This window comes from Plecotus auritus (assembly GCF_963455305.1).
Source record: "Plecotus auritus genome assembly, chromosome: 10".
In the NCBI taxonomy this organism is placed as follows: Eukaryota; Metazoa; Chordata; class Mammalia; order Chiroptera; family Vespertilionidae; genus Plecotus; species Plecotus auritus.
Genome location: NC_137785.1, coordinates 48,300,258 through 48,312,656, shown reverse-complemented (window position 1 = coordinate 48,312,656; position 12,399 = coordinate 48,300,258). Strand labels below are relative to the sequence as shown.

Below are 12,399 nucleotides of genomic sequence, written 5' to 3'. Positions count from 1 at the left end.
ACCACCTCATGGACTCTGGCATCATTAATCAGTATGTTCCTGGCGTCTGGCTGGGCCCAGTGCACACAGATGTACCTTTGCTACAGGATCTGCCTGGGAGCTCATGCTAGGAGAGGCCTCCAGACTTTTGGAGTCTCCCACCATATTGGGAAGCTGGGGCCTGCTTAGGGGCTCCTATGGGGCTTTGGGCCACACCCGAGGAAGTTGTCTGGTGTTTCCTCCATTGTCCTTGGACTGGGCAGGGCTGCTTCAACTGCGGTGGGGAGGGGAGGGGCCCTTTAGTTTGAGAACTTCAGATAAAGAGGTAAAATCTGGAATTTTTAATCTTGTTTGGGTTTACAACAAAGGTAAGGCTTGGCTGCTAAAGTTCAGCGCTGGTAGGGGACTGGGAACTACTGGTATAGGGAACAAGGTAGGGCACAGGCCTTCGATGGAAGTAGGCAGGGCAAGAGGGGGGTCTGCTCCTCTCCAGCATCCGACCCAGCCACCTATGGGCCTGGGGCTTCCAGACCCAGGCCTGGCCAGGAGATCAGGAGCTGGCATTTCCAGGGGCCTGTGGCAGCCTCATGTATCGGACAAGAAGCCCCTGCTGGGCTGTGGGACAGACTGGGGTAGGAAGCACCCTGGGCTGCCCTGGATTAGCCCCACCTCCAGTCCTTGCAAAGGTGTTTATAGCTTAGGGAAGGGGCCCTGGGGTCTGCAGCAGAGGGAAACAGGAGGCACTGAGTCAAACTCCAGGTCAAGAAGCCAGGGCTAGGGACATGAGTCTGAGCTATCCCTCTGCTTACTGACCTGGCCTCAGAGTGTTAGGGTCAGGTCAGCCCCTCCCACAAAGCGGGACTGGATGCAGATCACCTGGGGCAGTTGGGCTTGGAATCGCCTGACGGCAGCCATGCTAATACCAGGGCACATTGCGACATCTAACCTCTGTATCTGCTTGCACGCCTGCCCAATGGTATCCAGTGTTCTGCAGGAAGGCCCCTGTGTGAGTGCCTGATCCGAGGTGGGCCCAACCCAGCCCAGCCCCTGCACTGGGATTGCCGGACACTCACTGCTCTGTGAGCCGACTGCAGCTGGACAGGTTGAGGTGTTGCAGCCTCGGCCAGGAGCTGGCTGCCTGGGCCCAGCCCTCATCACTGAGGAGGCTGCAATGACTCAGCGCCAGACGCTCCAGGCTAGGGCAGCCCCTGGCCACAGCCACCAAGCCCTTATCTGTGAGTGCTGGCAACAGGCTCAGTGACAACTGCCTCAGCTGGGGGAACTGGAGCACCTGCAAGGATGGAGGATGTGGGGCTGGCGTGTAGTATGGCACTGGAGCCAAGTGCCGGGGGCTCTTCTAGGTTCCCCACCCCCAGCAAAAGGAGAGGCCATACACAGCAGAAGCCAATAAGAAAGGAACATTTTCTAAGCAAAAAGTGGGTGGGCCCAGGCCCCTGGCTCCAGTCCCGGAACCTCAGCCTATCCCCACCCCCAGTCCCACACCTGTGCCAAACTGGCATCAGTCAGCTTGCTGCAGGCTGTGAGGTCCAACTCCTGCAAGGACTGCAGCATGAGCAGGGAGGGGCCCTGTGGCTGGGGAGAAGGGTCCATGGTGCCTGAGGCCTGATGCTCCAGCTCTCGGTGTGGCTGTGGGAAGAGGCCCCTGCTTCTTAGTTCCTCCGGAGTTTGGCCCTCAAATGCTCCTAGAGAGAGACTCAGGAGGGCAGGTGAGCCCAGGGACCACCCACCCTTCATGACCTTGAGGTTCCCACACCTGGGCTTTCTGTGCTGGCTCCTCACTTGGTTCCCCCAGCCCCAGAAGCCCCCAGTCACGAAGCTCCTTGCACCAGGCCAGGCGCAGGACTGAGAGGGGAATGAGGTAGGTGCAGATGGCCTGCAGGGTCCGGTTGGTGAGGGCCACACAAGAGGATAAGTCTAGCACTCTGAGACTCGGTCCCAGCACTGTGATCAGGGAGAGCACTGAGGTGTCCTAGGAGGAAAGTGGAGAAGGGAGAGAGCAATGGAAAGATGGCTTGTGTCTATGTTGCCATGCTTGGCAAGGGTCACTTAAGAAGGTTCTGTCTAAGGTTCTGGCCCGACAGGCAATAAGGAGCTAGCAGAGGGCCCACGGAGGGAGGCCATGATGTCCCTGTGCTGGTGAAGGTCGGAGTGGACACGGGTAGCCATGGGGCTAGGACACCAGGAGGAGTTTGCTGGAGGATAGAGCTTGGCAGGGGCAGGAAAGATGCTGGTACAAATATCTCAGGTATCTGCGACATTTACCCCTGACTGTGCTCCCAGTCCCTGCTGAAGGGGTGGGCTGAGGCTTTCCTCTGACCACAGCTTATTGGACTAGTGGTGGACATCTGACCCAATCCGATATGCTCCCTCTAGATTTTGAAGCAAAACTGTGAGGTCACAGGGGGCACAGGGCTGCCACCTGGCAGAAGCAGTCGTGATGGGGGAAGTGGGAGCTAAGGGTGGAGTAGAATAAACTGGTTTGTAGAGAGACACAAGAAAGTGAGGCTCCAGGGTCCAGCTAAGAGACAATAGTGGTAAAAGGAAGATGGAGGGGGGCAGGGGAAGAGAGGCGCTGTGGGGAAAGGGTTGAGAGGCAGTTTTCAGGTTGGGAATACCCTGGTCACATTGATAGATTGAAAAAATAACCCGCTAAACAAGACTGCCATTGCCAAGACAGGGATGCCACCCAGAGGGACAGGGCTGAGCCCTATTGAAGAGATTGGCTTCAGACAGAAAGTGACTCTGCTGCCCCCACATCACATTACCTCCCTCGGGCCTTGCCTGAGAAACCTCTTCTGTGTATCCTCGGTGCCCCTCCCCATAGGGCTCAGTTCTGTCACCTCCTTCTCCAGCCTCCCTAGCCTCTGGAACACCCACTTTTAGTGCCCCCGACTGCAGTGGTCACTGAGCACTTGGCATGCACAGTGGATGCCACCTCATGGGCTGGGCCTCCCTTTACCGGAGCCCAAGTGGGAGCTGCCAGGAGGGGTGCTAGTGGCCACACAGCCACACTGTCTTGTCCAGGCCCCTTTCTTCGTCCAGAATGTGTTCCAAGTTCAGTACTAACTGCTTGGACACAAACATCAGGCAGTTTCTCCCTCCTCGTGCCACACCTCCACTTCTCCAGCCCTGGCCCTGGGGAGGAAGGAAGGGGTGGTGGCTCACCTTGAGTGAGGAGCAGTAGGCCAGGCTGAGAGAGGCCAGTGGGGGTGGAGCTCTGTGCACTGAGCCCAGAGCCTGGGCCAATACCCGCCCGCTCACTAGGCAGCACTCAGCCATGTCCAGGCTCTGCAGCTCCCGCAGGCCCCCAAGGGCTGTGCATCCTGCATCCGTCAGCCGCTGCAGCTTCCTTAGGCTCAGGCGCTGGAGGTGCCGCAGGCCCCGGCTCACAGCCAACAGTGCCCCGTCAGCCAATTCTGAGCAGCCGCTGAGGTCCAGGGAGGTAAGGCCTGGTTGCTGGCAGCAAAGGGCAGCCACAGCCTCTGTGGAGAGGTCCCGGCAGCTGTGCAGGCTCAGCTCCTGCAGCTGTAGCCCGGCCACCTGGCCCAGGGCCTGCAGGGCCTCAGGTGGCAAGCCAGTGCCACTCAGGTCCAGGGCGCGCAGCCTAGCGGCCCGCTCCTTGACGAATCGCAGCAGGTTGTGGAAGGAAAGTTGGGATGGGGAAGAGTGCTGGGGGTTGATGGAGTCCCAGGCTGGGCCTAGCTCAAAGGTGAGGTGACAGTAGGCCAAGGAGAGGCGCTCTAGTCTGGGGGCGCAGCTGCTTAGCCTGTTGAAGCTGAGGTCGGCCAGGTCTCGCAGGCCAGCCAGGTTGAGCTCGCGGAGGCCGCTCAGTGCCTGCTGGACTTGCTGTGCTGTTTCGGGTTGAGCTAGCAGTGTGCCCGATGCAAAGAGGCTGTTGCAGCCACTGAGGTCAAGGCTACGCAGGACCGGACAGCCCAGGATCAGGGCCACAAAGGAGGCCTCTGTGGGGCTGCCCCCACGGAGGCACAAGCTCTGCAGGTGGGGGCCCAGGTAGTAGGCAATAGACTGCAGCACCTGGTGTGAAGCTGGTGAGCCATCCAGGTTGGTCAGGCTGATGCAGGAGACGCCCCTGAGGCCCATTCTCTTGATGGTTGGGAGAGAGGCCGAGGACACAGGGATATTGTACCGCACATTTATCTAAAGGGCAGCAGCAGACTTGGGTTAGCCCTCTGACCTCAGAGCGTGCTGGGCATCAAATCTGGTGGCAAGTTGCTGGTTAGAGGTTCAGGGCAGGTCAGGGAAGGACCCTTCTACACAGGGGCCCACTATGGTATAAAATGTCATGTGTGGTTGAGGGGTGCTAATGGGAAGTGGGAGCTGGGAGGATAAGGGGATTGATGACTGGGGCCCAAGGGGATTGATGACTAAGGGGAGGACATGAGATTAGTGATGGATGGGTCTAGATGCCTATGGAGTCCTGTGAGGAGTGGGGAGTTGGCATGCAGGGTACAGGAGGGGTAGGGGATGGCCTGGAGGAGGCCCAGAAAAGCCTCCAGGGAGCAGGAGGACCTCAACCTTTGGGACTTGCAGGTGGCCCTGAGACCCATGGACTCAGCCGCTGGTATTAGCTAATAAGCAACCAGCCTCTGCTACTTTCTCAAGAGCATATAAATAGCCCTCAGATCAGCTGAACGCGGGAAGAAGCGAGGCAGGTGTCACTCACCACAACCCGCGAGATCTGGGGCAGGCAGTGAGGCTGAGGCCCCCTGGTGGCTTCAGCCACATGTTTGCAAAAATGGGTTTTGTGTGTGAGTGAAAATGTGTGCATGCATGCATGTGTGTATGTGCACACACTAACTCGTGTGAGCTCCCCAGGCTCCAGAGTTTGAGAGTGCTTGTGATTCCCAAGGATCTTCTCTGGAGGGTCCATCTTATCCAGGTAAGGAAGGAGAGCCTCCATTTCTGGGGCAGGAACCAAGAGAATGAATCTTTGCCCAGCCGGTGTGGCTCAGTGGTTGAGCATCAACCTATGAATTCCCCTTCAGGGCACATGCCCCGGTTGCTGGCTTGGACCCCAGTGTAGGACGGGCAGGAGGCAGCCAATCAATGAGTCTTTCTCATCATGCATGTTTCTATTTCCCTCTCCCTCTCCCTTCCTCTCTGAAATGAATGAATGAATCTCAGGGGCTCCGAGGAAGTTGAGCTGGCCCTGCCTTGGAAGAACAGGCGAGCGAGAGTGGGGAGCAGACAGCTGAAGTGGGGGAGGCAGGAGGTCAGCTCAGGGCTAAGTCGTTGTGGGAATAAGCTGGCTTGTGTAGGAGTTTGGGGAGCCCCCAGCTAATGAGGTGTTTCACAAAACCTTCCCTGACCTTGTGCCAGAGGGAGCTAAAATGCAGTGGGTACAGGTCTTTGTGGAACAGGTCTGTGGCAGGAGGGAGAAGAGGGTTTGGCTTCTAAAATCCTAGCCCTGTTCCTCCTCCCTGAGGATGGCCAGGTTGCAGGCAAGTGGTACTCAAAGAGGCTCTTGTCTTAATGTATCAGCATGATCCTGATGCAGGAAAGCAAGCTCCCTGGAAAACTGCCCTGTCAGCAACTGTAAGAACACACTCACATTCCCTGCGGTGCCCCACAGAACATCGAAGAGAGCAGAAAGGTAGACATGGCACACAACGTGCACTCCTGTAAGATTTCAGTCCACAGGATCCTCCCAGGAAGACACATGGAACTCAGCCCCAGGTGAGGAGAAACCAGCCTGACTTCTGTCAGAGAGAAGCAGTCATCTATGGCTACCGTGGTGTCATCATGGGGAGGAGTGGCTGGTAAGTGATGGGGACCAGCTCCTGGATGCTTCCACAGGGATTGGGGGGTCAAACCAGGTTCCCTTTCCACACCCCATTCCGAGTGAGATCATTATGTATGATAGGAGCGCTCCCCACATCCCCTCATGGACACTGGGACACAGTGGGGCAGTGGAGACTTCAAGGACCTGGGTCCCTCTCTCAGATTTCAGGAGAGCTGGGGAACATCCCAGTGTGAGGTGGGAGGAAAGGTTTTGGAAAGGGAAGGTACAGCAGGCCTCCAGCCGTTTCCATGCTCTGCATGCCAGATGAGCCAGTCTGATGATGCATGGAGTGAACTATGGCTGGGGGAGTGCAGAGCCTGCTGGTTACCCAGGCAGCACCCGCCCCCTCAGCCACCCCCACAGGCCCCGGCTCCTTCTGCCTTCAGTCTTCCTTCTTTCCTGAGCCCTGGGGTGTGGGGTGTGAGTGGGGTGGGGTAGGGGTGTGGGGGTGGGGGTGAGGGGTGGAATGTTCCTCTCTCTCCCACTGCCTCCCTATAAACAAGGTAGACAAACAGTGAAGGAAGGCACTGGCAGTCAGCCTGGGGTCCAAGTTCAGGGCTGGTAACAGTGAAAGCCACTGGATAAAGGGGCAGGGCCTGGTCTAAAGGACTTCCAGCTCACCTGCCTCCCTGCTCTCCACCATTTTTCTTGGTGGGGAGGGGGCAGCCTCTAAGTCATCACCTGGTGGTCTAGCCTGGACTCCAAGTGCAGGAGCTCAGGAGCAACCTGTTAGGGATATGTATCACCTGTGGGGGGCAGAGCAGCAGGCTCCTGGGTCCTTGTGTTTGGTCCTGGTATAGCAAAGCCCCCTCCCAGACCCTAGGAAGATGCTTCTAGAGCAGGGGTGGGCAAACTTTTTGACTCGAGGGCCGGAACAAAAGCATGGATGGAGTGTTTGTGTGAACTAATATAAATTCAAAGTAAAGGAGCGGAGGGGAAAGCAAGAGAACCCTTGCTCTTTCGGCTCCGCGGGCCGGATAGAACAGCCGAACGGGCCGGATCCGGCCCGCGGGCCGTAGTTTGCCCACGGCTGTTCTAGAGGCTCAAGAGAGGACTGCAAGGGTACCTACTCCAGATTTAGCCGCCCTATCCACAGAGGCCAACTAGCCCTTGGTCTCCTCCTTTCCCAATGCTGTTGTCTTCAGAGTAAATGCAAAGTCCTTTGGGAAATGCCCTACACCTGCTAAAAGTGACACATGTCCTTTGACTGTGAGAGGCCAGAATTGCGTTGTAGCTACTGAAGCCCGAGCTGAGGCTCCAGGCCTCTGTGTGCAGACTTGGAGAGCCACCTGATAGAGAAATGGCCTCTGTCTGTTGGTACAGAAATCCAAAGCGAATACACCTGTCCTCTAGGAGGCCTTGGAGGAAACAGGCCCTGGAACTCAGGGGCTTTGGTGTTTAGAGAGGAGTTAGATCTCCAGGTGAAGGCAGAGGTGAAGGCAGAGGAGGGCAGAAGCTGAGATGTTCTGAGTTCTTCACAGTGACCAACCCAGCAGCAGGCAACTAGCCCCTAGCCCCCACCCCTGGGAACAGGCAGAGCCTGGGGGTATGTGGGGGTGCTGCTTTGTCTACTTTCTTATTTGAGAAAAATTGGGAGTAAATGGGGCAGGTCAGGGAGAATAAGAAGCCACTGAGTCCAGCATCCTAGCCTGGCCTGGTGAGCCATAGGCCCTAATGTGGCCTTGGTGAGCCACAACCTTCCATAGCACCTACTAGCTGGGGCACTACCTCCTTTTCATCCTGCCCAGAAACCCAACTACCAACTAGATTGTACCATCCAGCTGTCTCATACTTTAAGTTTTAAACAGGTCCAAATCAAATTCCTTCAGACAGTAAGCTCAATGACACTGGACAGGTAACTCGACAACAGGCCCTCCACATTTAATATGTGACAAATGCGGATTCTAATCCAGCAGGGAAGGGGAAGGGAAGATTATACATAAATGGTATTTGGGCTAATTGAAAACTAATCAGTTTAGCTTCTATCTCATAGCATAAATCAAAATAATTTCACTGATAAAAACAATATAAAGTTTCACACTGTAAAACAGAAGAAGCAATTCTGTTGTGAGCAAAAATAAAGTCTAATAAAAAAACAAGAAAACATGAGTGTATATTTATCAAGTCTCTGAAGAGGCAAGGGATCCCTAAGTTTAAAAAGCGATGGAAGAGCCACTGGTGTGGCTCAGTTGGTTGAGCATTGTTCCAGGCACCAAAAGGTTGCTGATTCTATTCCCAGTCAGGGAACATACCCAGGTTGTGGGTTTAACAGGAGGCAACAGATCAATGTTCCTCTCTTCTCTCTTTTCCTCCCCTCGCTCCCCCTCTCTCTATAAAAAATCAATAAAAATATATTAAAATAAAAAGCAATGGAAGAAATAAAAAAAAGATGTTCAAAATCAACAACATAGAAATTTAATCTCTGTATTTCATAACAAACACATATCTACAAATCAAATTAAAAGGCAAACATACTAGGAATATATTTCAATAAATATGTAAAAGATTAGTCTCTTTAATATATAAAAATTTTATACAAATAGATAAGAATACTGAGACCCCAAGAGTTAAATGGATAAAGAACATGAATAAATAAAAGAGGGAAATATAAATGGTCAACTAATGAGAAAACTATTCAACCTCAGTAATAAGTAAAAATTAAAACAAGGAGTTACCATTGCTTGCCTTTCCAACTCGAACAGATGTCTGCATTCACCTCCAAGCTGGGCTGTCTCCTTATACTCTGCCTCCCCCTCTCCAGCCCACTCTGCACTGCAGAATTCTAAGACACAAATCACCCTGTGTCACTCCCCAGCCTTAACATTTCTTTAAAGGCTCCAGGATGGTAACCAGGAGAAAACCCCAGCAATGCCACCTGGCACATCTACCAGCTTGTAGTCTGACCCCTTTCTAACCTTATCACCTACCACTTGTCCTACACACATCTACGCTCCAGTCATTGGGAACTTGTATGGTTGTTTCCAGAACTATTTCACATCTTGGTGCCTTCACCTGTGTTGCTACCAGTCCTGGAAAGGCCAACCTTCATCCTCATCCTATTCCTTCAGGAAGCCCGCCCCGATGCTGCTGTCTCCTTTGGATCTCCTTCCTCATGTTTCCGGAGCACCCTTCAATCCAATATCACAGCACTGAGCACAGGATATTACGATCACTTGTCTTTCTGCTCCACTGGACTATGTGCTCCTTGGGGAAGGGGCTATGCCTTATTCATCTGTATAGTCCCAGAGCCAAGTATGTACAAACATAATGTATATATGAATATGTATGATGAATAAATGGATGGACGATGTATGAGTAGGGCCATGAGCAAGCTGATGTGAGAGACAACTGAGAAAGGGCCAGGTGAGGGTGGGCACCTTACCTCCCGAAGGGCATTCTGAGCTGCATAGTACCAAGCCCGACTCACGAGGGAGGCCTCTTTCTGATCTGACAGAGGCAGGAAGCTCAGAATATATGTGAGCATCTGAGGGAAAAAGAGAGGGCATTGGGGGCTGTTAGAGCTGGCGGCCTGGGGAACTTTCTCTGGCTGATAGCACAGCAGGGCTGAGGGGACTAGATCACTGGCTTCTACTTCATCTTGAATCCTAAGCTTCACAGAATCCTCATGTCCCATCTCCACCTCCCAAGTATCTTTGCTGTGAAGGAACCTTTACTTGGTCTGGTTGCGGGATTGTACAGACTTATAAAAATCAAACTTCCTGCTCAGTTTGGTCATAAGAGCCTGGGCATTGGAACCGGATTAACCTAATTCAAATCTTTACTCTATCAACTGACCTCTCTGAGCCTTGTTCTTATCTGCAAAATGGCAGTTGTATGAGGTTTAATATATATTGTGAGAGTTTAATGACATATCTTGTATAGGCTCTACAACATAGCAAGCCAGGTGCTCCTCTGATTTCCAGGAAGGTATACGTCTTCCTCCTGCCCTCATAGATCAGGCTCTGGGAACCCACTCTTTCCCCATCTTCTCCACTGCCAACTTGCCTTCTCAGCTGCTAAGAAATGATCCCAGCAAGACCGAGCCCAGGAGGCTCAGGCCCTTATGCTCTATGAGGCTGGTGGGAGGGTGGGGGAGGTTGGAAGCCCTATTATAGGGAACTGTAAAGGGAGTCGGGTGTGAGGCCAGGAATGATCTAATGTTAACTCTTCTTCTGGAATCTTCCTTCCTTGACTCCTATGATACTCTGTTTTCTAGGGCTCCACTCACCACTCCAATTGCCCTGTCTCTGGATCGTCAGTGGTTCCCAGGGCTCAGACTTGGGTCTTTCCATCTGTTTATTTTCTAGAATAAACATTTGCATGGCTTCCACAGTTACCTCTATAGGAATAACCAACAATTCAATATCCTCATGTTACCTTACTCCAGTGTCACCAACTGTCCACAGAAGCCTTCACCCAAATATTTTTACTATCACCTTCATCTCAGCCAGAATTCATATTCTGCCCTCAGTCCAAAGCAGTCCCATCTCCCAACTTTCCAGCACCTGAGCTTCAATGCCAACAGTGCATCTCCTCTGAAGGTCTTGATGATCCTTTGTACTTGTCATGCTCTTCTGTCCCTTGCTCTCAGACACAGGTGTCAAGCATAGGCTTTAGGCCAGGCTAACTTAGACTCATTTAAACCCCAATTCCACTACTTCCTAGAATGGGGATATTAGAAAACATATGTCATAGTCTCATGGGGATTAAGATATAGTTATATTAGATATGATGTGCTTGACACCTAGTAGGTGTTCCATAAATGGTTGTTGGATTGCTGTTACTAATATTTTTACCTTTGAAACTTTACTTAGTAGCCTAGATTTTCAGTGTCCTAAACCTGGATTCCTTTTACAATCTTCCAACTGACTCTCCTGCCTCCAGGCTCATTCTTGCTAATCATTCTGCACACTGCAGCAAGGTTAATTTTCCAAAAAATAGCTTTCGGTCTCAGCACACCCCTGATGAAAACTTCTGGGGTATCCCAGTACCCTCACAACACAATCTCCACTCTTGGGTCAGCACTGCCAGGCCTACACGCCCAACTAGATCCCTGATCCCAGAGCTTCCCCAATCCAGTCTCCCCACCGTCCTACAAACACAGCATGTCTATTTCCTTTGCCTATGTGAGCCTCTTTCCTAGAATGCCCTTCCTTAAGCTTGACCTCATCAGCCCATTCTGATCTCCTCTCATCCCTAGCACACGGAAGGTGCTCAGCCAATACTCACTGGATTGAATTAAGGATGGATAGTCCTCTATCTCTATTTTCACCAAAGGTTTGCTCAGGGTGGGGAGATAAAGCAGATCAATTACTGAGAGAATGACTGGGGAGGAGGCTAGACATGGGGAAGAGAACACCTATGGGGACTGGGAATGACCAAGCCTCCAACCCCCAGGGGAGGCAGATATCTTATCTCTGAGCTGAGATAAGATAGTGGCCGTTCCATCTTCTGGGGCTCAGCAGCCAACCTAAGGATCAATGGATAGTAGAGGGCAAAACACCTGTCCTCACTGAGAGGATTCTCTGAGTTGGGAAGGGGAGTGGCTTTTCTAGAGAGACCAGAGCAGGCAGTGATAAGGATGGAGTGGCCATCCCATGAACCCCGTCCCAAGAGGCTACCAGAGATGACTGGTCATTCCTGGGATCTATGTGGATGAAGTAGATAACCTCTGGGGCCAAGGGAAGAAAAGATGCCATGGTAAGGGGGCTCCATGGGGTGGGAGCAGTCTTATTTTTGCTAAGGGGAAGGAGAGGCATTCCAGGGCTGATGTGGAAAAGGTGTCTAGTCTCCCGGAGGCATAGAAAGGGCGGCCAACTCTCAGGGCAAAAAGGTTGGAGGAGTCATCCAAGAGTCCCCTGGAGACAAAACCTGTTACCTGCTCTCAATAATGGCGGCAGAGAGGTCTTGCTTCAGGCTAAGGAGGAGGGGCAAACATCCCTTGGGGTCAAGGAGGTAGGGGCGGCCATCACTGGAGGCGGAGGGAAGGGGGAGCAGGCCCGTCTTCGGGGACAGAACTCAGCGACCTTGCCCAGAGTTGATGGGAAAGGCAGTCTCCCACCGCCAGAGGTAGGGGACAGCCATCTCTCGGGGTGGAGGGAATGAACCGATCATCCCAAGGGACCAATGGAATAAGATCGGTTACCCTTTGGGGACGATGGGATAGAGCAGATACCGTCCACTACTGAGGGGGAGGGCGGCCATCTCAAGAGAAGGTGGGTAGGCAGAGGCCCTGTTCTCTCTGAGGTGACAGAACAGCCATCTCCTGGGGCCGATGGAGAAGAAGAGGATGTCCCCCAACTAAGGGGACGGAGTAGCCTAACGGTGGGGCCGTTACCCATAGCTTGCAAGTCCTCTGATCTACCGTACGGGTCATTTCCGCCTGGCTAGCGGGACTCGGCGAGCGGTCTGACAGCCCCTCCCCACAGCCCGGGACCCTGAGGGCGGGGCCTGGCCCGAGCTGGACCTGAGGGCGGCCTCCTCTCACCTCCAGGGGCAGCGACTCCGCCATCGCATCCCTGCCGCCTCCGCCCCCGCGCAAGGCATCTGGGAAGTGTAGTCTCACGGACCCTGGGGGGCGGGGCTAGGAAAGGAAG

General features: G+C 53.3%; 1 protein-coding gene across 1 annotated transcript; it reads right to left on the bottom strand.

Annotated features, from left to right (window-relative positions):
- Window positions 1–306: 306 nt before the first annotated feature.
- Window positions 307–12,348, bottom strand: LOC308235601 (uncharacterized protein). The gene is made up of 7 exons (XM_080644590.1): window positions 12,291–12,348; window positions 9,186–9,287; window positions 3,166–4,158; window positions 1,754–1,969; window positions 1,483–1,626; window positions 1,053–1,270; window positions 307–967 (listed from the first exon to the last, which is right to left on the bottom strand). The coding sequence occupies exons 1-7, from the start codon at window positions 12,312–12,314 to the stop codon at window positions 799–801; spliced, it is 1,866 nt and encodes a 621-aa protein (XP_080500716.1). The 5' UTR covers window positions 12,315–12,348; the 3' UTR covers window positions 307–798.
- Between the last annotated feature and the right edge of the window lie 51 nt (window positions 12,349–12,399).

Excerpts from the sequence above, each read along its gene's own strand:
- LOC308235601 (XM_080644590.1), bottom strand. The coding sequence starts at position 12,314 with ATGGCGGAGTCGCTGCCCCTGGAG. Across the intron at positions 1,627-1,753 it reads AGCCAGCACAGAAAGCCCAG|CCACACCGAGAGCTGGAGCA; the intron begins GTGTGGGAACCT and ends CTCTTCCCACAG. Across the intron at positions 968-1,052 it reads TGCAGTCGGCTCACAGAGCA|AACACTGGATACCATTGGGC; the intron begins GTGAGTGTCCGG and ends GCCTTCCTGCAG.